Source organism: Mya arenaria, chromosome 7 (genome assembly GCF_026914265.1).
Source record: "Mya arenaria isolate MELC-2E11 chromosome 7, ASM2691426v1".
NCBI classification, from domain to species: Eukaryota; Metazoa; Mollusca; class Bivalvia; order Myida; family Myidae; genus Mya; species Mya arenaria.
The window spans coordinates 10262100-10289652 of record NC_069128.1 but is presented as its reverse complement, the minus strand read 5'-3'; the positions used below and the strand labels follow the sequence as shown (position 1 = coordinate 10289652).

At 36.1% G+C, this 27553-nt stretch overlaps 1 protein-coding gene across 1 annotated transcript in view; it reads left to right on the top strand.

Moving 5' to 3' along the window:
• Nucleotides 1-25689, top strand: part of LOC128240495 (innexin-7-like) — a 58653-nt gene extending 32964 nt beyond the window's left edge. The window contains exons 3-13 of the mRNA XM_052957146.1: nucleotides 924-1206; nucleotides 3885-4414; nucleotides 4816-4927; nucleotides 5484-5611; nucleotides 6058-6261; nucleotides 10220-10738; nucleotides 16145-16418; nucleotides 17061-17590; nucleotides 18847-18958; nucleotides 19272-19399; nucleotides 22867-25689. Coding sequence (XP_052813106.1) covers nucleotides 924-1206; nucleotides 3885-4414; nucleotides 4816-4927; nucleotides 5484-5611; nucleotides 6058-6261; nucleotides 10220-10738; nucleotides 16145-16418; nucleotides 17061-17590; nucleotides 18847-18958; nucleotides 19272-19399; nucleotides 22867-23089 — 3043 coding nt within the window. The 3' untranslated portion in view covers nucleotides 23090-25689. The remainder of the gene's footprint in view (nucleotides 1-923; nucleotides 1207-3884; nucleotides 4415-4815; nucleotides 4928-5483; nucleotides 5612-6057; nucleotides 6262-10219; nucleotides 10739-16144; nucleotides 16419-17060; nucleotides 17591-18846; nucleotides 18959-19271; nucleotides 19400-22866) is intronic.
• Nucleotides 25690-27553: the final 1864 nt, after the last annotated feature.

Here is a 27553-nt window from a genome sequence, read left to right as displayed (position 1 = left end):
CGTATTTAACTATCAGTTTATAACACCTGAACATCTCAAACATATCATAACTTCAAGTGATACTTTGTTTATGTAACAGTTATGATAACCAAATAATTTGCGACAAAACATCGATTATGTGACTTGGTATCTTAATTTTCGTTTCACGCGGACTTGAGCCTACAAATTTTATCAAACACTTATTCAAAAATTATAATAGATTAGCTGGAAATATTTGACTTGATGTTAACGCGTTTAAAACATTGTTTGTTGAACATATTTTAAGCCGAGGTACACTAGTTGTCAATTTACCTTTCTTTGGGCTAAATTGATAAAGGAAACCCCTAAATGTGAGTTTTGAGGTGAAATGTTAGGTCAGACCCTTGTCTAAATATGGACTGTCCTGTTAATAGTCAATGGTGAATTTTAACGGAATACAGATGTGGTTTTAAGTGATCTAGTTATTATTCCATACTGGAGTAAGTTTGTTGAGTTAAAACGGATTTGAAACTTGAAGTTTTATAATAAAAATACATTTTACACAGGTTTAAATCGTTGTGATTTTGTGCGTCAAGATTTCAGACACGTGGACTTAAGCTTAAGGAACGTTTAGGCGCATTAACCATGTTGTGTACATGTCTTAGTATCCATATTTGGACAAAGTGTTCACCATCCTAGGTCATTGGTTAAGTGGTCACTTGAGTCTTGTTGTTAAACATAACAGAGCCACACAAAAAAAAAACAAAACAATTTACGTGTGGCACGAGGAAGTGGTCATTTTGTGACAATTAGTGTTGTGTAATCGACTTCACACTTAGGCCAGGAACCGTAAACACGTGACTGTGCTTAACAGGCTAATGAGCCTTTCACAGAGGCATAAGCAAATAATCATGTATAACCATATATAACTAATATAACTAATTGTACCATTACCTCTTTTCCAGGGTCGCAGGTCTTTTGGGGGCTGTGCCCTCGTTCAAGAAGCTCAGCTCAAGTCGGAGCGATGATTGGATCGACCGTATGTCCCACATCTATACGGTGTTTCTACTGGTCATTTTCGCAGTATTGGTCAGTACTGGTCAGTTCGTCGGGGACCCGATTCATTGCTGGTGCCCCGCGCAGTTTACGGGTGCATTTGAATCATACACAAAAAACTACTGCTGGATAAAGAACACGTACTATATCCCCATGATGGAGACTATACCAATTGACATCCATAAACGTCAGGTGAGGAATCTGCTTTTAAGTGACACTCTTATTCAAAATCAACACATACACATGTTTAACAAACATAATTTTGAGTGATAAACCTTTAACAACTACCTAAATAATGCATTTATGCAAAGTATTGATTACTGATACCAAGGTTGTAACCGTGTATTTTATAGCTAAAAACGCAAAAATATTAAATGATTGGTGAGTGCTAAAAGATTAACTGTGATCTACTATCGTATCATAAGTTAAAAATACAATGTTTTCTGCACCTTTTTTCAAATTAATCTCGGTATTCTTCATAAGAGTCATTGTTTTCGATATTTATTAATCCTTTTTTTGGTACATTAAAACACATGTATTAATTGTGGTAAATCTATAATTGGAGTAAGGGCGCATCTCTTATGTTGAATTGCCATTTTTAGGCTGTAACTGGACACTAGCAATAAACTTGCGAGGTGAAAGCAATGTTCATATATCGTATAGTACATAGTAGTTTATCATGTATTGTGTTATGAAACTAGCTAATTGTATTCATCAATTTACATTACTTATTCTTAGGTAACGACAGCCACTTACTGGTTGAAACTGCTTGTCGCGCCTATAGCCTTTCAACGCTATACTAAGTACACTAATTATTGTTTTACTGTGTTCTACATGATGAAATACATATTCGTGATGAACTGCACATTTGGTTATTTTTCCATTGGTAAACATGTCAATTAAGTGATCAAGATCAGAGAATTTCCGTCGACTGAAATAGTTTTTATGATATGTATGTAGCTTACGGTTTCTGAGTCTCAAATATAATCATTTCTTAAACGGATACCCAGCCATTTTAAGTGTTTCTGAGTCCCAGATATAACCAGTTATTAAACGAAAACACGGTCTTTTTATTTCAAAAGATATGAAAGAAACTTCATACAACTTTGTTACTTTTCAATGTGTGAAGATTTACTTCATCCCCAAACTTCTCTACCGATGCCTCAATAGTGAATATCGTTTATTTTTTTCAGTCGTAATGGAAATAATCTAGTGAAATAAAGTTACAATAAGGGACATGATGCTTAGCTGTCATTATATCATATTATTTGTTATCATATTGCTATATGCAAGGCCTTTGAATGTATCGTTGCCAAAATAATGCGCGGATGATCCTATATCTTAACTTTTGTCATGGTTTAAGAATCTTAAATATTTAAGCTTTAGAAATCTTGGCATACATGGTTTTTGCAGCACTTTAAGATTTTGATTATAATGTTTTTACATAAATTCACAGAACAAAGTAGCAGAAGGCAAAAAACTGATATCACATTGCTTAATTAAAGAAGCCCGTAGACCAATTTCTTTCACAATATTTGTAATTCGGGTTTTTATAAATGATTGAATCATCTTATTGAATTAATCTGCATGAATATTATCGCTTAAGTCGCTACAAAAATAATGGATAAGCCGTAAGTGAATGTGACATTAAAATAGTAATTGAATTTTCTGTTTGCTTGTCATGAAACGATTCAAATTGAAAATGTCATGAGTGTAATCTCTTATGTAACCTAAGAATTTAGACTTACGAAATTCAAAACACTGATTTCAAAAGGTAGAAAAAAGTTGTTTGCTTTAGGTTTGAGTAGACATCTGGCTTATAATCATTGAAAATTACAAATTAATTCCTTGGGGATTTTTTTTTTAAAACAGAACAGTAGAATTAATAATATTTTTTTTTATATAATTGTTTATTATATTGGTGTTTCAATATTTAACACTTGCTTTTCAAGCATGCATCGGATTCATACCATACTGGTGTTCAATATATATTATAGTCAGTTACTACTAAACGAATACATACATAACATATAAATGTCAGTAAGATATGATAGAACAAGTGCTATTCTTTCCCTTTGAAGAAACCACGACTTAAGAGTTTTTATCATACTCCTGAATTTATGATTTCATGAACAAATCCCGAACCAAGGTCTAACAGAGGTCGCTGTCATACATGTCAAAGCTAAACCAGAAAAGAAACACCTAAACAAAGTTTGACCCAAACAAATTTTGAAGTGTGTCTTGATAAAGAATATAGGTCAAAGGGTCTGGCGGTGACAGTATGTGCTTCACATGGAATTAAGATATCAATCGTTCATGTCGGAACAGGCTTTGATGAAAATATTGTCTAATAGATGTTAGAACTGGCTTTGATAACAATATTGTCTTATAGATTTTAGAACATAAGCGACAATTTAATATGAATACTTTGTGTGAGATTTATTTCATTAATTTATGTCGATTTTCTGAAGTTAAAGCCACTTTCGGACCAAAGTGAGGGGTTGTATGTAGTTCATACATCGGTACCTGCTTTACCCCATTGACAATTAAACTATAATATTATCACGATAAGAAAAAGTTCAAAATGCCTGACCAAAATCTAAAAGTAAAAGAAAGAAAAAGGTCAGAATATGCATCCACAAGTTCCACCATTACCTATACCAACAGGTCTATGAATGACCTTGTCCTTACTTAAAGGTCTTAGTTCTAGTCCACAAAATGCAAGGCACGCAAATGTAGTATATCTTTGTTTATGCTTGGTTTATTCCTAAGTCAAACCTACGTACGTTTTTATCAGTGAACTTGACCATCATTTATAATTCACTTACCACCTCAACAATGTTATTCAATGACCTTGACCTCTATTTCAGGAAGCCGAAATTACCTACTACCAGTGGGTACCGCTGATCCTGCTCTTCCAGGCCTTCCTCTTCAAGTTCCCTAACGTCATATGGAAGATGCTTAATGGTGGATCTGGCCTTAACTTGGACAAAATCTGTAAACTTGCCGATGAGACCCAGTGGGGTTCTCCTGACGACCGCAAATCTGCCATCGAAAACATGGCCTTCTTCCTGGATCGCTGGCTCCTCACCCATCGCCAATACAAGCACAACTTTGTTGCTAGGGCTAAGGCAAAGGCTTCCCGTTTGGTCTGCTTCCTATGCAACAAGCGTGAAGGCACATTCCTCACTGCTCTTTATCTCTGCATCAAGGTCTGCTTCCTCGCTAACGTGATTGGTCAGTTCTTCCTTCTTAACGCCTTCATGGCGACCGATTACAACATGTACGGTTTCGAGTTCATTTCTATGATGAACAGCGGCGAGAGTATGCGCGAATCTCCACGATTTCCACGCGTTACCCTATGTGACTTCCAGATCAGACAGCTCCAGAACATCCAGAGGTAACACAACAATTATTTCAAGCTAAATTTAGGTTACTGATTTTTGGCGATGATTTTGGTTTGTTAGTAAACGCTGTAGCGCGTTTCGTGTAAACGCAAGTTGAAATATTGGAGGGAAACACAGAAAATGGGACCTCTTTCATGGTGTTTAAAACATGAACTACTATGAGTAGTTACAAAATACAGTTTTGTGGAATCAGTGGAATTTATCTTTTTGCAAGTTCCGTACTTAGACTTATATCTAACAGCAACTGTATAAGTCCTCTTGAAAACTTATGAAATTCATGTATAATTAACCCTTCTTCATAAATGACAAACTACAAAATATATTATCGTTGAAATACATTTGATATAACCATACACACTAGTCTATTCATGGGTTATTAATTTCCCACCATCAGATGGACTGTTCAGTGTGTGTTGCCCATCAACCTCTTCAACGAGAAGATCTTCATCTTCCTCTGGTTCTGGTTCTTCTTCATCGCCTGTCTCTGCGGCTTCAACCTCCTTAAGGTAATGCAATAGTTCATTTCATTTGCCATGCTTAAGTTATGTTTAGCTATGAAGAGCCGTTAGTTTCTTGATGCAAAACTGAAGAGATAAATTAAGATGTGGATCATCTTGGATCATCATGGCAATGTGCAATTTCAGTTATACATGGCTTTGCTAAAGCTCTGGAATCGAAACAAGGTTTGGCTATACTTGGCAGTTGTTCACGAAAATCCTGTTCATTTTGCTTGGATTATGTATGAAAAACACTAAGGGATAAAGAGGGTTGGTGGGGATGGAAAGTAAAGTTATGGCCATATCGGAAAATAATATCTAGTAAAACACACTATTCCCCATTTCCGATCACAAATAGCCATATTTACTTTGGTAGGGGGGGAGTAGCAAATCACCTACCCACATTTAAACCGTATATGGTTCTTGAGGGGTCACATGTCTCGGAAGTTTTACTCTGTCCCCACAAACCTCAAATCATGAACCCACTACTGTTAACTCATATGTGTCATTATTGAATGTAACTTCAACTCTCTTGTAAATCAACCATATCTTTTTACATTTGTAGTGGATGTTTCTGATCGTTTTCAAGAGAAACAATTACATGTACGTTAAGAAGTACCTGACCATCACTGAACAGCTGGTGAACGCCTCGGACAAGAAAATGTGCAGACGCTTTGCTGAGCAGTATTTGAGGTAAGGCTGGCTTGAAAAATAAAGTCATTATCAAAGTCCTGAACAATTACCCGAATCATTATGTGGTACACTTAAAATACCATATTTTCTGGACAACAACAGAATTCAACAGACCTGCTGTTAGGTATGATTAGAAAGCATACTTGTCAAGTATAATTTCTTATCGTACCAAACAGTTAATTTGTTGAATTCGACCTGAATTGTCTTATATAATCATAAATATGAATATTCAGTTCCGACCAATTTCGAGAACTCTGTTCCATTCTTGGTTCTCATTGATTTAAACATAGAATCTTGGAACTTGGACACTTGGGTTATCAACCATTGTATTTACTATATGCTACCGGCCCATTGCAGTATACATACTACATAGTAACATATTCTACATGTTTGATAATTATATATACCATAGGATATTGACTAAACAATCAGACTTACACTTTCAGAGATGACGGCTGCTTCGTTGCTCGTATGATTGGCATGAACTCCACGGATATGGTGATCACAGATTTACTCGACTGCATGTTTAGGAACTTCCGGTTGAGAGAAGAACCGAAACACCAGGAATTCCCGGAAGACGAGGAATCTAAACTACTTGACAAGGAAAAGGACACGAACCCACTTGCCTTCCGAGGAAATAACGTTCAGTGATCGAGACATGGTAGATTTGTTTGACGATACAATTGACAAACTGAGAGACTAAGTGTTCACATGCGAAGTGAAATATGATTTGATAAAATGCGGAGTGAATGAGAAAATGATCGGTGGCGAACATGATCTTCGATAGTTGTATATATTTTATAGTTGCGGATATTCTCCTTAGTAATTTGTTTTTAATCATGAAAAAGAAAGACACGGACTCCAGTTTAAAGATATTATCCGACAATAACAAAAAAAACATCGATATAAAAGAAATTTGCTTGTCAACCGGAAAAATAACGCTCTGTTTTATGAACTATTGGTTCATTCACAGAGGATAGTGCCTTAAAATAAAACTGTGCCTTGTATCAGTCATAAAGGCGTGTGCCTGAAAAGTATTGTCACAGTGCCTTAAAGCTAGGCAAAAATAACAGCAGTGTCTTTCACAGGGTCGGAAGAAACAGATATAAAGACTGACTGAATATGAACAACTTCATAGCATCATCATTATGTGGTAATGGGGACCAGATCGTTCTGAGATAGAACTACACCACGTAGATAGCGCAGCATGTATGTTATTATTAAACGGCTTGAGTAAAATGTGTATTTGACTTTGGAGAGCAAAATATTAAACCGATCAATGATGGAATTACACCAATTTAAGCGTGTCATGTATATACGATTCGGGATGTTTGTATGTTAATGGTAGCTTTACTTTGGAAAATAGAATTACACCAATCGAAGCGCATGATGTATATAAGACTTAAGATGTTTGAAAGTTGTTGGTACCATCACTTTTGGAGATGGAACTACACCTTGGGTTTGACATGTGCATGTAAATTTGAGTAAGGAGTTGGCATTATTTTGTTAATGGTACCATGACTTTGTAGGGAAAATAGTATAGTTAGATAATAGGTTGGGAGAATTAAGCATTAATTTTGTAACGATATTTTTCATACTTTAGACATAGACATTTTATATTAAAAGGGACCATATATTAATAGGGAGTCACCAATTACTAAAATATGATATAAGTATAAATGTGAACATGTCTTCCACAGTAGTATACATGTAAGGCTTCCAAACGAAAATTTTAATTCATGAAAAAGTTAAAATGTTTTCATGATTTTCATACATGTTGATGATTTTTAGAATCACTAAGAAACTAATGAGGTCAAGGTGCTGTAGTTCTTGAATCATGTTGTTGTTGTGAATATTTTATTCTGCTGAAACATGTTTTTTAATTTACACATTTGTGATCTTAATATATAACAGTATTTTACTTCTTTTTAATACTTAGCACGGTTTTAATTTTAGAAATACATGAGGGTACTCAAGTGGCATTTTAAATTTTAAAGAAATCATGTTGAAATGTGTTTCAAATAGAAGAAAAAATAAAATGACAATTTTTTTCCATTGCTCAAATGTTTAGGTCTCAAACTGCAGTGGCATTTTGACCATTTTAGATAAAACACAACACCAGTTTTAACTGAAGGAATAATGGCAACTGGGACAAAGCTCATAGAATATACTTGAGTGGCATTGCGACTTTTATTACAACATGTGAAGTATTACTTTTTTTCAAAGTCTTCCATACTAGGTACCTGTATAAATATGCTAATGGGTGAAAGATTTAATTTCAAAACATTGATGTAAATTTCCATTACTGTTATACATATATTGCCATTCGTTACAGCCAGTATGAACAAAACTCGTCAGTTTGATATTGTGCATGGCAGACTAGGTTCGGGAATCATTTGTTCATGGGGAATCATTTGTTCATGACGTCACCAATTAAATACTGAAACGTTTTCTTGATTTTGTAACATTGAACATAACGTTTTTGTGTTTGTTTTTTTCCTCACTGTTTAGCTTAGGTAGTTTTTTCCAGTTAATGTGCTACAAAATAGTTTGTAATTTTGTTTTTTTTTCAAATCCGCGCGTGACTACCTTTGTGAGTTTATTTTAAAACTGTTGCAAAGTAGGACGGAAATGTTCAGAGGATTAGAAATAAAATTAAGGGCGAGATAAACTCTCATTTCACGAATTCCCAATGCTAGGGTTTATTTTACAGCATTGTAGAAATTGAAGGGAAATCTAAAAACGGATAAGTTGATACTATTTTTGGAGAATAAGTTAATGTTATGTGTTTGCTTACATAAGCCACGTGCATGTATATAACAAGTCATAAGTTCAAAAATCATAACCATTACTTAACGCTTCATTGAATTGGATGCATGGATGCAAAAGGTTTAGAATTTAGTAGGAAGTGGGCCAACACGTTTGTATGATAGGGACGATTTTTATGCCAGTCTTCATAAATCACGTGATATTTTTCTGTTACATTTTGCAAAGGTTTAGTTTTGGGCATTTGCCCTAAAGAAAATTGTCTTTTTTCTTTGTTTTGTATTTTTTTTATATTTAAAGGCCTGTACGTTGTATTTGTTTTTGTGAAATAAATGTCAAGTTTTATGTTAAAATCACATACAATACGCAAATCATTGACATCATTTTCGCTTAAATCATGTCAATTTAAAAAATAAATAAACATCAACTTTTTAATAAACAGTGCACTTTTATGGCCAACAGTTTTATGATTGGAGTATCTTCATATTTAAGAACAATTACACGCACTGTTAAAGCGAAAATTTTATTACAATTTTGATCTACAACGGCTATAAATAACTAAAAAAAAATGAAAGTCATGTCATTTCTGCATTCAAAACTTCATACGCCATCATTTTTGAAGTGCAACTTGCCATCATTTTAATGTATATATTCGTGCATGCTTAATTTTACATTTAAAGTAAATTTATACATTTTTCCAACATGTTTCAATTCACCAAAGTTTGAATAAAAAATGATTTGTTTTCGATTCTAATCTTAATTCAAACATTTAAACTCTTTAACTAGACTGTATTGATAACATTTAATTTAATGGTTATTTTAAATCCAATTCTACCCTTAAATCTTTTGTATCAATGATTTACCGATCATTTATCGGCAGACCAAATGTGCCTTAATTGTTTAGATTTTAAGTGTATTTAGTAAGATTACATTTTTTTGTCCGAAAGGTCACACTGTAGGCGAACATTTTATTGTAACCAGTTAGAAATCATTTGTCTGTCTGTCTGTTTAGTTTCATTAATATGTTACATTTTATTTGCTTTAACATATACGTTTTTAAGCGGCAATGGGTTAACGAATTGATTGCCATTTTATTGTTTCATTTAAGTAAGTCTTTTTTAATCCTATAGCATCTGTTCTGTTTTTAAGGATCATGTAACTTTCGATTGAAACATATCAGTTTATGCATTGTTGTATGTTTTGTGTACATAGCATAGAATACCGTACTGCATAAAGTTTTAAAAGATGAATAAACATATAATAATAAGTATTGTGTTGTTTTAGAAATTCTATATGAGATAAAGAGGAAAACACAAGTCGAAATCATTGACATAGTATTTGTGTCCTCTAGGGGAGACATTCACGAAACGTCCTAAGTCCAGGGGAGACATTCACGAAACGCCTTAAGTCCAGGGGAGACGTTCACGAAACGTCCTAAGTCCAGGGGAGACATTCACGAAACGTCCTAAGTCCAGGGGAGACATTCAAGAAACGTCCTCAGTCCAGGGGAGACATTCACGAAACGTCCTAAGTCCAGGGGAGACATTCAAGAAACGTCCTAAGTCCAGGGGAGACATTCACGAAACGTCCTAAGTCCAGGGGAGACATTCAAGAAACGTCCTCAGTCCAGGGGAGACATTCACGAAACGTCCTAAGTCCAGGGGAGACATTCACGAAACATCCTAAGTCCAGGGGAGACATTCACGAAACGTCCTAAGTCCAGGGGAGACATTCACGAAACGTCCTAAGTCCTGGGGAGACATTCACGAAACGTTCTCAGTCCAGGGGAGACATCCACGAAACGTCCTAAGTCCTGGGGAGACATTCACGAAACGTCCTCAGTCCAGGGGAGACATTCACGAAACGTCCTCAGTCCAGGGGAGACATTCACGAAACGTCCTCAGTCCAGGGGAGACATTCACGAAACGTCCTCAGTCCTGGGGAGACATTCACGAAACGTCCTCACTCCAGAGGAGACATTCACGAAACGTCCTCAGTCCAGGGGAGACATTCACGAAACGTCCTCAGTCCAGGGGAGACATTCACGAAACGTCCTCAGTCCTGGGGAGACATTCACGAAACGTCCTCAGTCCAGAGAAGACATCCACGTAACGTCCTAAGTCCTGGGGAGACATTCACGAAACGTCCTCAGTCCAGAGGAGACATTCACGAAACGTCCTCAGTCCTGGGGAGACATTCACGAAACGTTCTCAGTCCAGAGAAGACATCCACGAAACGTCCTAAGTCCAGGGGAGACATTCACGAAACGTCCTCAGTCCAGAGGAGACATTCACGAAACGTCCTCAGTCCAGGGGAGAGATTCACGAAACGTCCTCAGTCCAGAGAAGACATCCACGAAACGTCCTAAGTCCAGGGGAGACATTCACGAAACGTCCTAAGTCCAGAGGAGACATTCACGAAACGTCCTCAGTCTAGGGGAGACATTCACGAAACGTCCTCAGTCCAAGGGAGACATCCACGAAACGTCCTCAGTCCAGGGGAGACATTCACGAAACGTCCTCAGTCCAGGGAAGACATCCACGAAACGTCCTCAGTCCAGGGGAGACATTCACGAAACGTCCTCACTCCAGGGGAGACATTCACGAAACGTCCTAAGTCCAGGGGAGACATTCACGAAACGTCCTAAGTCCAGGGGAGACATTCACGAAACGTCCTCAGTCCAGGGGAGACATTCACGAAACGTCCTAATTAATTTCTTAACTTCTTAAGTCGATTCTCTAAAAAAACATCAAGGTTATATTAAAAGACAAGTTTGTTTTAACATGAAAGTTTGTATATTCAATAAAATCAATAAAAGTTAAGTATTTCAGATATTATTAAAAAGGCTTTATGACATACTACCAGTGAGATACTTAATTTAAGAAAATGCCTTAAGTTAGGAAATGACTTTAGATGTTTTATGAATATCGGTCAAGTCACTAGACGTCGTAGTGCCATAACTTGAATTATTATCGTTAAAAAATTGCATTTAACTTGGTACATATGTACATTATGCCAACACGCACGTTGTGTTAAAAACGTCATCAATTCAAATCTGATCCGATTTACTTCTTTCGCAAATTGCTGTCGTCACAGCATCCCGATTCTACCGACATACACAAGACGATGACATGACAGTGAACTAACGCTGACGGAAGACATCCGTTTGAAAACCGCAACGTGTTAGTTCCGTTCTGTAAAAAATCGTGCGACGGCGGATGTTCACTCGAGCCTCAGCAGTTCTACTAGTAGCATCGTCGTTATTTTTTGGCAGATAACCTCCATTTAATGAAAATTCGAGGAGCAAAGCGGGAATGCTTATCTTCAGTAATAAACAATCAGTCCTATACATTCAGTTCGAGCTAACGAGAAGTTCGAGTCATGCGAGTTCGAGCCGACGGGGCTCGACCGTACTTCCATGCCTGCTTAGAAGAAAGCTGCAAGACAACCAAGAAAAAGAAAGCCTACTCTATTTCTTCTATGCATCCATCTGCTGAAGAGTCTAGTGGAGATGGTGAGCCGGTTTAAGAAGTCCAGGAAGTCCACATCTGGAAGTTTACAACTGTCGCCATATTCAGGATGATCGCGACACTGTCGAACTGCAAAGCTATCACAGTCGTCTGTACCGCATTTTAAACGGCTTTGTATGGACTCGTATCGTGTTCTGTAATTGTCGGGACTCTGACGTTGGTATTATTGCCGAAGTTCGTTTAAATAACTCCACAGAACACCGTACAGACAACACTGGATACTGTTACGATTTTCATCCGATACAGCACAATTTGTCACGACATAGTCACGATTGTAAACCGACTAGACAAAATCGGCTGAGTTTCCCGAGTGTTACGGGTCGCACCTCACAGTCGGAATTACTTTGCCGACCTCCCCGGACCATTCCTGATCCGTAGTACTCTGTTACGAACGTATACGACTTCATCTTCAGACATTGAAAGAAATGCATCATTATAGACTACAGTTGGGACACATTTCGTTTAGGTCGAGGACCCCCAAAACCCCATGGTAATTTTTACAGTTCATTTTGGGGTGCCTGGGAAACGAGACGCATGCTTTGGGGTGATCCCCTTAGGTGCGCCCCCTCACTAATTATCCCGAGATAGCCGGAGATGGCTGATAGCGTCCGTTTTTTTGATAAAATAGCCGAGTCTCGCCTTACAAGAAAAAAAAAACTTAAATAATCTTAGTAAGCATTTATTGATATAAAAATGATTGTCTTTATTTCAAATCGAAAAGGTTCGTTCAGCTTCTTTATTTAATGAGACTTAGAACCTTTTCGCATTCACCCCTCGAAATAAACATCGAACAATGTGACCCAAGATACTATCTTAATATTTAGCATATCCAAGATTTATCTAATCATATCTAAGACAATTTATATACAATCTACTATTAATACATTTTAATCAATCTTATCATATAAAACAGATCCCAATTAACTCCAAACTTCAAACTGAATCAAGTTTTTGGAGTTAATACATCAGGAATATTTTATAATAATTATGTGATTATTAAGTTTTCAATCAAACTATGATTATTCAAAGTAAAAGAATTAACATGTGAATTACTTAAAGTGGATTACTGAGTAAGTTCTAAAGTTGTGAAGTTTTTTTAAGGCAAATAAAAGATGCATAAATGAAAAATTGTGTGTGCTTTTCAAAGTTTGAATGTCATTTGGGAAAGGTTAAATACCACAAGTATTTTAATCATTTATTTCGTAAGAAAAATATCGAAACGAATCTTAACCTTTCATATCAAGAAAAAGAAATTCGAAACGAATATTAACCTTTTATATATTACCGAAAAAGCGAATCGAATCTTAACATGTATACATTACCGAAAAAGCGAATCGAATCTTAACATGTATACATTACCGAAAAAGCGAATCGAATCTTAACATGTATACATTACCGAAAAAGCGAATCGAATCTTAACATGTATACATTACCGAAAAAGCGAATCGAATCTTAACATGTATACATTACCGAAAAAAAGCGAATCGAATCTTAACATGTATACATTACCGAAAAAAAGCGAATCGAATCTTAACATGTATACATTACCGAAAAAAAGCGAATCGAATCTTAACATGTATACATTACCGAAAAAAAGCGAATCGAATCTTAACATGTATACATTACCGAAAAAAAGCGAATCGAATCTTAACATGTATACATTACCGAAAAAGCGAATCGAATCTTAACATGTATACATTACCGAAAAAAAGCGAATCGAATCTTAACATGTATACATTACCGAAAAAAAGCGAATCGAATCTTAACATGTATACATTACCGAAAAAAAGCGAATCGAATCTTAACATGTATACATTACCGAAAAAAAGCGAATCGAATCTTAACATGTATACATTACCGAAAAAGCGAATCGAATCTTAACATGTATACATTACCGAAAAAGCGAATCGAATCTTAACATGTATACATTACCGAAAAAAGCGAATCGAATCTTAACATGTATACATTACCGAAAAAAGCGAATCGAATCTTAACATGTATACATTACCGAAAAAAAGCGAATCGAATCTTAACATTTTATACATAACCGAAGAAAGCGAAAGGAATCTTAACATTTTATTTATCACCGAAAAAGCGAAGCGAATCTTAACATGTATACATTAACCGAAAAAAAGCGAAAGGAATCTTAATATTTTATATATTACCGAAAAAGCGAAACGAACCTTAACCCTTCAGCGGGGAGGACCATTTTCTAACGTTGTTATAACTTGTGGCCCAATTGTATAATTATATTGTTTGTTGAAATGATTTATATGACGTGCGTATATTATATACCATAAAATGCGATTAAACTGAACCCTTCATATATTCAATTGATGAATTTAGTTCTGTTTACTAAGTTTATGAAATGAATGTCGCACGCACAATTTGTTTTGAATTGTATGCCTTCCAAGCACCAACAATATGGATGGCTCTGATCATTGGCATCTTAAAGATTCCAAAACAATATACGTCAGACATTTTCTGGTAGTAGCGAATACATGTTAACTCAGTTATTTTATTTACAACATCAGTTTTCAAACATTACTTTGTGTCTACATGATTCCGTTACAGCAGATTTAAGGCATCGATTTAACATTATCTGAAAATCGTGTTTCCGTAGAATTTAATCTTATGTATATTTTTCTGGAAGAAGATTATATAAATACATTAAAGGTCGCCTAAAATTGCCTTTTAATAATGAACATTGTTTATCAAAGAATAATGTTCTTTTAATGTTTTAAAAACAACAAGAATACACCAAATGATCATTAACTTGATATATCGTGTTTTAAAACAATGCATTTTAAATGCATATTACTTTTTATATTTGAATTGCTGTTTTAACTATAAACCTTAAGCAAATGGTATAATAGGATATATCTTAAAACATTTAAAGAAGTACGCGTTAAAATGTCAATCTTTAAAGATTTTCTCCTCTATTTATGGTTTAATGTTTCAATATTTACAAACCAACATCTGGACACACACACATCCAGGTCCAAAATTTTATAGTTTTCTCATAATAGTACTAAGGGTATGTAAACAAAGTATCCAATGATATTAAAGGGACTCTACCGCGATTAATAGCGTTCGACTTTGGATTTTAATTGTTTGTAAAATGTGGGAAAAAACTTTGTAACGATGAAAAATCCTCATTTTAAGATAAAGTTAAAGATCTATTGTTTTAACAATAACAATAATGTATATGTGATAATACCTTATCTCATCCTTTTTCATAATAAAGCGCCCGCGTAAAGTTTAAATAAAAGCTCTATAGTTAATCATTAACAAAGGTACCAAATGCTGCATGTATTTTGCCGAAAAGCGTTAAAGATCTATTGTTTTAACACGTTCAAAAAACTGAACTTATGAACATACATAAATTGCAGCTTTAAATAGTCAAACTAACTCTTTTTTTTAAAAGACAGAAATGTTGCCAACATAAAATCTGTGAGGGAGTTCCTTTAAGTGGCAGTCAGTCATTCGTATACAAACACTGTCGAACCATTTGGAATACCAATGAATGTTTAGATGGCTGAAATACTAGGGACATTTTTATCAGATGTAGTAAGTTAAATGTTTGGACTTCTCTTCGTCCATCGCTGTGAAATATTTACACCCAAGACACGCATATATTTGCTTGTCACTTTCAGTTTAATTAAACAGTGATTGATAAGGTACAAAAGCCAGACACTTTAATTGAGCTTACAAAGTTTGTTTCTTATAAAGAGCTATTCATTACCATAAAAGTATTCAAATGTTTTTAAAATTAAATCGATTTGTATAATGGAAATTAACAGATGAACATATAAACAAAGTTTGATTCAAATGTGTTAACTTTGTCTGGTGTGAAAGTAGTTCCTTCCAGGATAAGTAAAAGAAAAACTATGGTGCTCAGTTGTGGACATGTTCAACGGAGAAAAGTGAAACTTACAAACCACTGGCCTACAGCTGATTCAAACAAGTAAAGGATACATCAACATGTCTGTCAGGTGAGTAATATACTAGTAGTTTCATGATTAAATTGAAACATGTCAATGGTCGTTCAATGGTGCAAATATGTTCGATTCTGAAATCATGGCATAAACAATATCCCTTACAAAGTTGAATAATAAGTGTTCAAAAATAAGTTTAAAACATTGTTATTCTTGTTGACTAAACGTCATTGTTGCATTTCCATTTCTTATCCACCATTTTGTTTCAGCCATTTTAAAAACGCCATTTACATTTTCAGCGCGGTTACGGGACTTGTGTCCTTTAAGAGTTTCTTCAGCAGCAACTGTGATGACTGGATCGATAAACTGAACCACTGTTACACCGTGACCATAATTCTTGTACTAGCAACCGTTATAACAACCTCACAGTATGTTGGGGAGCCCATACACTGTTGGAATCCTGCAGAATTCACGGGTGCTTGGGACAAGTACACCAGTGCCTACTGCTGGATCAAGAATACTTACTTCATACCTATTGGGAACACCATTCCAAGGGACCTTAACGTCAGATCGGTAAGTGACATGCCACAAAAATAATTATGATATGGTGGTAATGTTAGAGTTTGTTAAGTTTTGCTCGCGCCTATGGCTGCATTATGGCTTAATCCACCGCACCCTAAGTTTAATTTAAAGTGGAAGTTAGAAACCGAAAGGGGGGAATTTACCGTAATTATTCACCGCTGTATAAAGCAAAATATAATGATATAGTCCCTTTCATAATGGCTATGAAATAACGACTGATGGCATCTAAAGCATGACACAACCTATAGAGAAGGAGAAATGGATCTGGTCTGTGTGCGTCACCTTGTTTCGGTCACAAGGGAGGCTCTAAGACGCGACAAAGGCAATTATCCAATCCGATGATTATCAGAGACGTAATAATGAGACATATACAACATTATTTGATTTAAATACTACGGAATCCTTCTTTGTACAAGTCATTTAAGAACGTTATGCCGCATTGGTTACGCGTATTTAAACTCGAAAGCCTGATGCTGAGGTGTTGCCAAGGGTAATGTAACATACGTACAGTTTTCCATCGTACCCTTATCGACTGCCTTGTTGCACATACTTCCATCTTATTTGTAATCGATACTTAACATCAGTAGAATGCTACTATGTTCATATACAAATGTTATATTCGTTTTTTTTCAGAATGCAGAAATCACGTATTACCAGTGGGTCCCTCTGATCCTCGTGTTCCAGGCGTTTATGTTTAAATTCCCAAACTTGGTCTGGAAAATCTTCAACACTCGTACAGGAATCAACGTAGCAAAAGTTTCTGCGCTTGCGCAGAAGGCTTACTACGAAACGCCCAAAGAACGCGCTGAGGCTATACAAAACATCGCCGAATTTATGGACGTTTGGATTCGATCTCATCATTACTATCAACATAACTTTTTAACTCGTGCGAAAGCTCGTCTATCTCGTGTTTTGTGCATAATATGTAACAAGAAAGAAGGAAAGTTCATCTCAGCACTGTATTTTAACATAAAAATCATGTACGTAGCCAATGTTATTGGGCAGTATTATATGTTGAACGCCTTCCTTGGGATGGATTTTAACAGTTACGGTTACGCTGTGCTAAGTGGACTGTCAAACGTTGCAACCTGGCCAGAAAGTCCTCGATTCCCCAGAATAACATTGTGTGACTTCACCATCAGACAGCTGCAAAATGTACAAAGGTAGCTATTTAAAAGCACATCTGTTACATTCTAAGTACACCGTTCAGTGCGATCTTCCCGAGAAGGTGTTAATCTTCATGTAGTCCTGGATATTCTCGTGGCCTTTCTCTGTATCAACCTTTGTCATGTTTTGAATCTGTTACATTCTAGTTACACCGTCCAGTGCGGTCTTTCCGAGAAGGTCGTCATCACCATGAGGTCCTGCAGGTTCTGCGTCCTTCCAATTAACCTTTTCAACGAGGAGGTTTTCATCTTCTTGTGGTTATGGTCGTTTCTCTTTCTATCAATCTCTGGCTTGTATTACATCAATTACACTTCAGGTACACCGTCAATCTGTTTAATGAGAAGGTCTTCATCTTCTTGTGGTCCTAGAAGTTCTCTTGGCTATTCTCTATACCAACCTTTATCATATATTGCATCTGTTTTATTCTAGGTACACCGTCCAGTGCGCTCCTACCCAGAAGGTCTTCATCTTCATATGGTCCTGGATGTTCTCGTGGTTATTCTCTGTTCTCAACTTCGGTAAAATATTACATCTGTTACATTCTAGGTACACCGTCCAGTGCGTTCTTTACGAGAAGGTGTTCATCTTCATGTGGTCCTGGAGGTTCTACATCCTTCCAATTGACCTCTTCAATGAGAATGCCTTTATTTTCCTGTGGTCCTGGAGGTTCTACGTTCTTCCAATTAACCTCTTCAATGAGACTGCCTTTATCTCCCTGTGGTCCTGGAGGTTCTGCGTCCTTCTAATGAACATTTTCAACGAAAATGTTTTCATTTTCAATGAAAATGTTTTCATCTCCTTGTGTTTTGAAGGTTCTCTTTGCATTTCTCTGTATCAACCTCTGGTATTTATAAATCAAATACATTTTAAGTACACCGTCCAGTGTCCTTCCAATTAACCTCTTCAATGAGACTGTCTTTATCTTCTTGTGGTTCTGGAAGTTTTCTTGGCTATTTTCTCGTTCAACCTCTGCCATGTTTTACATTTTGGTACACCGTGTAGTGTGGCCTTCAAATGAACCTCTTCAATGAGACTGTCTTCATCTTCTTGTTGCTCAAGAGGTTCTCTTGGCTAATCTCTGTATCAACCTCTGCCATGTTTTACATCACTTACATTTCATGTACACCGTCCAGTGCGTCCTACCCATAATCCTCTTCAATGAGAAGGCCATTATCTAATTGTGGTCCTGGATGTTTATCTTTGCTGTTCTCTTTATCAACCTCTCTAATGTATTCCATCTATTACATTTCAGGTACACCGTCCAGTGCGTCCTGCCAATCAACCTCTTTAATGAGAAGGTCTTCATCTTTATGTGGTTCTGGATGTTTCTCGTTGCTGTTCTGTCAACTATCAACCTCTTTCAGGTATAACAACATGCCGTTTCATTTTTGCACTGTTTGTACGTAAATACTTCTGTTACATTTGTCAACTTCATCAATCCAACAATACTTTATTATCAAGTCAAGTTATCCTGAAATCCTTGTTTTTTTCCGATTATATGTATGTGCTCATTTTCATTGTATCAAAGCAGAGCTGTAGTCAAACAGATGTTTACATTTTCCTCTGCTGAATTACTGTTATTTGTAAAACAACCTAACACATAAGACCACTTATAATTTTAGATGTGTTATGGAAAAGAAACAGCATAACAAATACGTATTTATCATTTTGTTCCAGTGGTTTCTGACATTGATTATCCGTCGCAATAACTACCAGTTCGTGAAGAAGTATCTGAAGGTCATGAACAAGGTCAAGGACGCCAATGACAAGAAGATGGCTAGGAAATTTTCCGACTACTATTTGAGGTTTGTATGCTATTTTGTTTAAAGCAAATAGGTTATTTCTCTAACCATTCTAGACGACTATTTCAAGGTCATGAACAAATTCAGAGTCAATCATAGGTTTGTATTTTAACTAAACACAATCAGTAAATGTAATTGGAACTTCATGGACAAGCGTAGTGCATTTAAAGTAAGAAAAGGTTTAGAATAATGCTGTCTTCAGGTTGTGTTTAAGGCTAGTTTTCCGACTATTATCTAACGTTTGTAAATTGTTAAAAGGGCTGTGATTATGTTATAGACAGAACATTATGAGCTGAGCTTATTCTCGTTTAAACCATGCTCTGACGCCATTGACAAGGGGCGCTACCATAACAATGACACGTGTTAAGAGTAAAAGACAGCCTAACATGTTGGCGAGGTAAAGGTCGAAAAGGACGCCAGAACATTTTCCTACACAATTTGTTTTTCCAATGTTATAATACATAATGTTGATATGCTGAATGTAGACATTTCAAACAAGGTTGTCAGAACGCTTATCGAATACGGCAATGAATATTGCAAGGCTCGGTGGAACTCCACCCGGGACATTTGATCAAAGAATATGTGATACTTGGGTCACCTTCAAACCCAAGGATTTTGACAAATTTCCCTGATCCAGGCTTGGGATTTGGACAGAAAAAAAATGTTGCACTGCTCTCGAGTCCCTCAAGTGTGCAAGCCAGTGGTGAAACAGCGATAGTTGAACTTTGTGGGTGATTTGCTGAGTGAATACCATGACATAAAGTACCTGAGTCAAAGGCAGGTTACATAAGCCATGCACTACCGCATTAAAAAGTAGATCAGATCTCAGCCTTTTCGCTTAACTGAGGCAAATGCTGACTAGAGTTTCAGTGTACTTTTCAGAAGTCCACGACCTGACTTAATATACATGATGGTAAATCGTAATTTCAGCCCAAACAAAGAAAAAAACATACCACCTAGCTTGACACATTAGATTTGTGAAATATACCATTTGTATAGGATATATACTTACCTAGTTTGATTGATTACAGAGCGCTCAGGCTCCGAGCAAATAAACAGCGGTTTCATAAAAATAATTTGTAATTGATATCACCAAGCATCATTTTCACGCGTTTATGGGGCGTAACGTATGGGGTTTGTAATTTCTCCAATTATATATTTTGTGCAACACGATTCTGACATTGCTTGGAGACAAAAACTATAACAGTATACTGTTTAACTTATCTTTGGATGAGTTTGTTCTTTGCTTCGTTCAGCATGATCTACACGGATTCATGTTTTTTATCTGTATGCATACAGATCATGGTAAGTTGAGAAAATATCAGATAAGTCTAAACCTTTCCAATATATTTCATGAAACTTAAGAATCGCAGAAAGCAGGGAATTAACTTTTTTGATTAATGCACCAGTCAATTGTTACCACGCCCCCGTCCTGCGGGGACACAATGCTAGTAAAATCGCCGCCTAATGCCCCGCACCACAGGGCATCTTAGGTAAGGCCTATTCCCCGCTATTTTGGGAGCGAAAACAAAACCACCGCATTTACAACTGGAATATAAAAAACACGGCGGCCCATTTTCCCCGCTATCCCCGGAATACCCCGGACCTGGGGGTGGGGTGGGGGGGGTGGGGGGGGCGTGGTTACAATTGGCTGGGTCATAAACACGAATTTATAAAACTCTTTAAAATGAAGGAAATATGTATTTGATCCATTCGCATGCAGTTCATAATTATTTGCGACATTCTCTGAGAAGCTTAACCTGCAAAACCACTCTGTAAACTAAATGAAAATAAGAAACACTCGGCATTTATTTCCAATGCAGTGAAGAAACATTTTCATGTTTACATGCAGTTTTGAGATGGTAGTACTTAGGATAGACATTTTATGTGTTTTTAATATGTTGACACGGTACTTTAAACCTGTTCAATTTCTGATATAGGTAGAAAAAGGACGTCTATAAGATGGCATTTATTTCAGAACAAACACTCAAAAGGCATTAAATGCTCCATCAGCTGTGCGGTACCTCTTACAAACTAATGCCGACGGTATTAAATATTCTGGGATCAACATCATTGTAACTTTATAAAACTTGTGCCAAATTGAGACGAGGCGTGTCCCGTTATTTTGAAAGACGGACTGGGTGGCAGAAGTCCTCATTAACTGTTTTATTGCATTTTGAATTGTTTATAAAATGCCATTTTACTAAAGAATGTTCTTTAACGCCCAAGAATGGCACAATTTTCAGCACAGCAATCATCATCGTAATTATCACCGACGTTGTTTAGTAAACGAAGTAGTAATTGTAGTGCGTCAACAGCAGCAGCAGTAGCAGCAGTATATATAGCCAATAGCAGCATTAACATCAGCAGCAGAAGCATTCGCCGTTGCAATCGCAGTATCAGTAGCTGTAGTAGTTATAATAGCACTAGTATAAGTAGCAGCAGCAGCAAGTTTATATCGATATCGATATCGATATTGAAAGCACATATCTGATATCTACATGATCCAGTTACATGTGTATGTGACAATGCACAAGTTTATATCGATATCGATATTGAAAGCACATATCTGATATCTACATCATCCAGTTACATGTGTATGTGACAATGCACAAGTTTATATCGATATCGATATTGAAAGCACATATCTGATATCTACATCATCCAGTTACATGTGTATGTGACAATGCACAAGTTTATATCGAAATCAATATTGAGAGCCCATGTTAAATATGACATCTTCGTCGAGGTTTAAGTAGCCTTGCGCAACAAGAACTTCCATATATAATATTAAACTGGCCTACATGTACAATACTTTGACGCCAAAATGCAACTGCTGCGTGTTCCAGAAGCAGTTACACGAACACATAAAAGATGTTTCACAACCTCATTAATAGCGATGTTCAAACTACGCCTGTTTTCAGGGCCTCGGTATATTCGTCTAGAGTGATCGATAAGTTAAGACATGGAAATAGTAGTTTTAAACATAGTGTCCAGGTTGTCCTAAAATAGCGTATAGTTGTTTTTTTCTGAAAGTATGAAAAGAATACTCAAAATAGTGAATATTTAACATGATACCTTGTTGATTAAGTCTGAAAATGTCAAGGCAGTATATAGAATATATTATAAAGAAATTTAAACTGCATGATAGGCAAGGGCAAGGCCTTTGAAACCTTTATGGAGATTACCTTACAATTTCAATGATATCTTCTCTTCACACACTAGATTCGAAATACTAGATAGGTAGTTATACTTTGCTGCCAGAAACTTCGGATGTTGCGAACCTCGCCATCATAGAAATACATATTTTAGCTATGTCTTTCAGTTTTGCATTTCAGAAAAAATCCTGAAGATGTTGCATATAGTACGAACTTTATTACCAAGAGACAGGACTCTGCCTTAACAATCATCTGAAAAGGTTTTTTTTGTTATTTATAACCAAACAAAAGCATGTGTTTTTTTTATTTCAGAGATGACGGATGCTTTGTTCTGCGCATGATCGGACTGAACACTTCCGACTTGGTTGTAATGGACCTGATAGAGAAGCTATGGAAACTCTACGGTAAAGATACCGTCCGACGCCGGCGGTATTCCGACGTCGACCCGGGGACGGGTCTTTTGGAAGGGGGTGGGGACAAATCACCTAAGGACATTCCTTTTATGGATTCGGAAACTGCGGATAAGAACGTGTAGGGCTGTGTGAATGTGAGGGTAGGCGTAGGTTTACTATGAAGGGTACCGAAACGTTACATGGTGTTCCCAATGCGTAGGGTTTTAAGGGTAAGCCTATTTTGAAGCATCGTCGGAGACCCCCGAAACGCACAACGCTGTATGTATGAAGTGTAACGGAAGAAAGTACCGTAATTGCCGACGATGATTTTGAAGGAGATTAAGTGTATTTGCTACGGACGAGGTTTTAGGGTAAGCGTGGTGTTATCGTAAATGGTAATGATCCGATTTTATTTTCTTTGGCCGTGACAGGGTTATATTTGGTATGAAGTGTTTTTTGGTTGGATCCCTTGGGATTGAGACGTGTAATTGTAATTGTTGGTGATTACATATATTACAACAGAGTTGGCGTTCGTTTGATAAAAATATATTTTGTTTTGTTATTATTATTATTATTATTATTATTATTATTATTATTATTATTATTATTATATCGGAAATTTGGTTTATTGAATCCCTATTATATCGGTCAATTGTTGTGCCCCAAGTTTGGTCATTAACTGTATTGATTTGCTTTGCGGTGGGTTTGCTAGGGTTCCCGTTAAAAAAAGACCGTGAGAAGGGAGGTGAATCGGGGTTGAGGTTGAGGGGTGGTGTGGTTGTGTAGTGCACTCGATGCATGCATAATTTACACCAACCAAAATTCACCATATTTGTTTACCATTAACTTAAAGTTAGCCCCCTCTGGCAACTAGTCCTGGAATATGTTTGCTGTCAATTGGAAATACTATAAACCTCATGGCCTGGCAAATCCATATTTCAAGTGTGAAACTGGTCAGATCTGAATTCATGCGTTGTTTTTTTGTATGTTTTTCTGTGATATTGTTAATTACTTTGAGGTAATTATATATTTGTTTTTGTTTCTATCAAAATGTATGGCATCTTATCCAGAAATGTTTGCTTTCGAATACTGATTGTACAATTCAAAGTTCATAAATACAGTAGAACACCGTTAACTCGAACTCGCTTGACTCGAATTCCTCGTTTGCTCGAACTGTGTTCCTGTTTGGCTCGAATTTTTCGGAGCTCGAGATATTTTCGCTTGTCCTTGAGAGTTCGAGTCAATGGGGTTCGACTGTAGTAAAAACATCACATTTCTTTCATTTCGCATACATAAGGAATGAGGCGAACATTTTATTAAAGTCCCAACGGCCATGCTTACAAACAGTCTCAAGTCTGAGTTCAGACTCAAGGGACATAATAGCAATCTTCATCTCATTGTTACTTTCTTTCTAGTTGAGTTTTACAGATGAAATATCAGACATGTTGTATTTTATTACTGTTCGAAATTGTGAAATTATTCACATTAATTTTTGTAAAACGAATACAATTACAATTACAATTAAGATTCTTTGTAATTTAATAAAAGTGCTATTCTGAGACTTTTTATAGACTAGACTTAAGACTGTTCGAAATCATGGCCCAAAAAGTTTCATGTACATCAAGCGGTTGATTATGTGTTTCTTGATATTGTTAATTATTTTGTGGTGTGATTGTCTGTTTTGCATATATGTTTTATTTATCAAAAGTATGGTATCTTATCCCGAAATACTTGATTTTGAATACTGATTGTAATATTCAAAGCTCATAAATACATCACATATTTCATTTTATCATACATAACGAATAAGGTAACATTATTATTATAAAAGTCCCGGACTTTTAAGTTGTATGTAAATCCAAAAGTAGACTACTCAAACTAAACGAACTCATGTTAACTTCACGTGCATGTATTGTCATTGGTAAAGTTTTTACACAAACAAACATTAAATGCCGCTGTCAAGTGATTTATTTCGTCTGCATAAAACTATTGGAGTGCATAGACCTTAAGGCGTCCGATGCACATGTAAGCTTGTTATTGCATTGAGCCATTGGCAAGAAAACTAATTATGTATGTCTGGGGACACTTATATAACCATTTTGGTTTTATTTGAAAGTCATTGTTTGCTTATTAATATTAAAGATGAAAAACATATTACCGCTTATCAAACACATATTGGCAAATTTTGCCAATTTTATGGCCAATAAAATCTGCATTGAATTAGGTTTTCGGTATAAACATTCAGCAAACAATTTTGAATGATACCAGAATAATATGGTCCACGAGACCTCCAAATACCACATTATTTAAGGCCCACTAGTTTTTGTAAAATGTTTTCATTACAAACAAACAGCAAACTTATTCGAATGATTCAGAAATGATATGGGGTCTAAATACATCCGAAAATCACCTGACTCTACATTAGACACCTTAACTATTGTTTTATCTCTTTGTTTCTAAAATTGTCCCAAGGTAAAACATTAAGCTGATGTATGTGATGTATTCTCCTTATTTTATGTTAAGCAGCTATTTTTGTTTCCATTGTGAATTTCATTTACGTAATACATTTCTTAAGCTCTTACCATAATGTTTGAACATGGTAAGATATGTTTGGTGTGAGTTGATTATGTTTTCTTAAATAAGTCTGTCTCCTTTTGCTGTGGAACTTTGTTTTGTAAGATGTGTACATTGTATTGAAGTATTTTGACATTGCCGTGCAATAAAACTATTCAGACAAACTTTAGAGGAGGTTGTTGCGTTGTTTTCCTAGCAAGTCTGAGGTCTTGACTTCCGAGGTACGGAACACTCATCGTATGCGATGTGTTGATCGTAACAAACCCTATCCGCGTACTACACATAAAGGCGTATCTTCCCATACATACATCTAGCCATGTAAACCACAAAGCACGGTAGCATCAAAGTCCTTAGCTACAAGAACTAAACATCAAGACCAAACTTCTCAAAGATTCTTCAGCGTAACTCACTTACATCACATTAGTGTGTCATTTCATTTAGCAAAATTGTTTACTTCAATATGATTTTAATAAAACAAAAAAAAAATGCTGGTCTCAAATATCATTTCCTTTACAAGCCTGTTATCCCTTTAAAACATAACACACTTTTTACCAAATCAAAAATAGTGCGCTGAGGTTGATCCAGTTATGAGGGACTTTCGAGAATGGTTCAAGAAATTGGGGCCAGGATTAGTAATACACTCATGCGCACAGTGGTCAGAAATTAGCTCAGTGTGAGCAATATTTGATAAGCTTATAGAGAGCTGAATTTTATACCTTCTGCATGTACCCTGTGCGTAGGAGTGAATAGAGAATACATATTTGTTTCAGTGTTAGATCGTTATATAATTCACCGAGTGAGCACCAAAATATACATAACAAGAGTGGTGTTCACGTCGTTGAAATTGTGTCTCGCCCCTCTGTGCGCTTACGTTTGATTTGGAACTGAGAGAGGAACAGTAAAATATCTTTTTGATATTTCCACTGTTTCAAACAGTGAAATATCAATTTTATTTCACTGAAAAAATTCTTATTACAGCTATTATTTTCTTAAACGTCGTCAGACATGCAATTAAAATCATGTCAAGGTAACATAGCACTTAATCTTACTTATTTAGTTTAAACATATTTATTTAGTTCAATGAAATACATAAGTTTGCAAATGCACAATCTACAAAACAAGTTATATATAATATGACTGGATGGATCGCCAGACAGGCACTTTGAAGTTTGATATGAAATCCTGTTTACTCCTGCAAAAAAATGGATCGGGTCAAGATATGGACTCGGCTCCATTTAGATTTTACTACAAAGCAGCCAAAACAGTATGTTAGAAAGATAAAACAAAATTTTTATATCCTATTTTGCTCTTAAATACTTGAAAAAAGTTGAATTGATAATATAATGAAGTGCGACAGGGTTTATATAACTAGTTTGAACAGGCTTATCAAAAATATGTATACATACTTCAGCATGTCAAAAAAGGGAATTATTTCAAAACATGTCAATCCTGACCGAATTTATAGATACTGTGATACTTTCAAGATCTCGCTTATCTTTAAGCACCATGAGCAAACACATATATCGTTTTGCCTATGTTTTGTACACAAAAGGATATTATCGAAAGATAACGAGACCAATTTAGAAACGAATGCATATACCAACGCAGAAGTGCAGGCAAACATGGGGGACACTAACCGACCAATCGAACAAGGTTACCATTGTTCTAGTTCATATCTACGTGCGACCGTGCATGCTTTATACTTTCGTCATACCTATGTATTTCACAGGTGGCAGTAACATTGACAGGTTCCAACCTTTTGCCACGCCCCCGCCCCAAAACAAATTACTATTATTACGCGACTATGAATTAATAGCTAGATTTTAATTCCGGCCCAATCCCCCTTTTTCCGCCGCTCTTAAATTTATATTGAATCAAACAAAAATGTATTTGCGTATTTTCGGTTAGGTACTGTCCGGAACGGCGTTTATTCATACCCCCCGTTGTCGATGTAAAAATTCACATGCATAAAAAGGAGAATCGTTACGATGATGTTCGCAGCTCGTCTAGAAACACATGTATATGGCCCTCAA